This window comes from Orycteropus afer, unplaced genomic scaffold, assembly GCF_000298275.1.
Source record: "Orycteropus afer afer isolate SDZICR_OR568_19922 unplaced genomic scaffold, OryAfe1.0 scaffold00585, whole genome shotgun sequence".
Taxonomy (NCBI): Eukaryota; Metazoa; Chordata; class Mammalia; order Tubulidentata; family Orycteropodidae; genus Orycteropus; species Orycteropus afer.
This window is the reverse complement of record NW_006922172.1, coordinates 1,012,008-1,014,129: the sequence shown is the minus strand read 5'-3', so window position 1 is coordinate 1,014,129 and position 2,122 is coordinate 1,012,008. Positions and strand designations below refer to the sequence as shown.

At 33.8% G+C, this 2,122-nt stretch overlaps 1 protein-coding gene across 1 annotated transcript in view; it reads right to left on the bottom strand.

Annotated features, from left to right (window-relative positions):
• Positions 1-2,122, bottom strand: part of HEATR1 (HEAT repeat containing 1) — a 115,784-nt gene that overhangs the window by 50,259 nt on the left and 63,403 nt on the right. The window contains exon 20 of the mRNA XM_042783022.1: positions 920-1,112. Within this exon, the coding sequence (XP_042638956.1) occupies positions 920-1,112 (193 nt within the window). The remainder of the gene's footprint in view (positions 1-919; positions 1,113-2,122) is intronic.

The following is a 2,122-nucleotide window of genomic DNA, read 5'->3' as shown; positions in this document are numbered from 1 at the left end:
TGGCAAACTGTGGTCAATGTCATGAGACAAAGTATATGTGAACCACTGTATGGAAAGTGAATTTGCTCTGTAAATCTTCACCCAAATCACAATAAAAATAGAAATAAAATAAAAAATATATATTATGTACTCTTTCTAGGAACTAATAAAAGATCAGAATGGAGAAATTATTCACAGAAAACCGAATTATCATTCACTTTACTTTCATAGTACATTCATAAGGAGTGGTTTTGGGAACCCATATAATCAAGGGCATCTTCAAACATCCCACGGGCCACTGATACCAAAATCACTCCAGTTGGAAGCATTGATCATATCCATTGATCTCATCTTCAATTGTTATCTGGTCTAATTCTGCCAGATCCTCTCATTTGTCAGTATCTTTGTAAATCACTTAATCTATTTCTCAATACCACTTCCACAAATTTTATGAAATGTTGTGTTTTATAAAATTTCCAATACCACTATAAAAATTAAGAATTTTATCTTTGGATGATACATTAGTAAGACTCAACCTGATAACGACTTATACCTGATAAAAAGGATAAAACCATAAGGACTGAGTAGCCTATTTTATAAGCAGTCAATTGATTACTGAATTGTGTTATGATCATTTAACTTCACTATGTAATCCTGTAACTGCTAGAGTTGAGAAAATTAATAGCTACTTATCGAGAACCTGTGTAAAAAGAAAAAAATAAATAAAATAAAACCCTATATATAGTCATCAACCAGTTCCAATATTATATTTTTGTGTTTAGTGAATTTCTACAATTACCATTTATAACTTAATAGCAATACTTAGAAGTAACCAGAAAATAAAGAATAAAGAAAAGTTATGATTTTCCAAGCTACAAGCTATGAAAATATACAGTGAGAGAAAGCATTTGGTCAAAACAGAACATGCTACTTTGAATACCTGGAAAAGATATGGATGCCAGTTGGTGCTTATCCTTTGCCTTCCGAGGAGAGAGCACTGTACAACCAATATAAAGAGCCTGAGTCTGCAACACTGTTTTCACACTGCAGTTGAGTGGATTTGAAAGGCTAGAACCATAGGTCCATAAAACAGAAAAGAACTTGAATAACTGAAAAACATCTTCTAGATGTACCTAATTTGAAAGGAAAGAAAAAGTTTAATTCTTATACAAAATAAATAAGTTGGCTCCAAATCCTCTCTTTATTAATGTATAGAAGGCAAACTATTACAATGTTTTGCTTTATCCAAACAAATGCTTAGGAGCTCTGGTAGCGTAATGCCCAAGGCATGTGACTGCTAACTAGAAGGCTGGAGGTTGAAATCCACCACCCACTCCTCGGAAGGAAGGTTGGGCAATCTACTTCTGTAGTGATACTTCCTTGGAAACACAAGGAGGGGTCACTATGAGTCAGATCCTTAAAATTATTCTATATTTGCTTCTTTACCCAACTGGGAAGGATATATAAATAAACACTGATATTCAGAGGCCTCACTAATTTTGTACTTCAACACACTGACCAAAAAAGCTGAGGACACTAAGCAGAAAACTAAGATAAGCGTGCTATCAGAGAAACTTCACCAAGAAAGTACTTCAAAGATGGAGTGATTAACTTCTACCATGGCAAATGCTGGTGACAGAGCAAAAACAAGAACAAAGAACTCAACAATGGATCTGGCAACATGCAGGTCACCAGTGCATGTGAAAAAATTTCTTCACTGAGAGCCTTTGTATATAACACCCCTAAATATGTTTATTTCTCATTTATAAAATGGCACTGAACCAACTAAACTGACTGGGCTGCTGTAATTATTCAATGAAATGAAGGCCTAATGCATTAGTAGGCATGCAGCAATGTGCGTTTCTGTCCAACCTACTGAACTACTGAAATATATCATGGTCACAATACTGCTATATAGAAGCTATGCTTACTTTCACATACTCATCACTGTTTGAAAGCTTACTTTCATTTTCCCAAGTATGAACTGTAATTAAAATAATCTACAACATCTTCTTCAAATATTTGTGTAAAAATATCGCTTTTAGACCTTCTAAAAATTAAATTTTTATGTGCTTCCAAAGACTTCTCCAAAAGAGTCAAAAGAGAACCTACAGATTGGGAAAAAATATTTGGTAATAACATA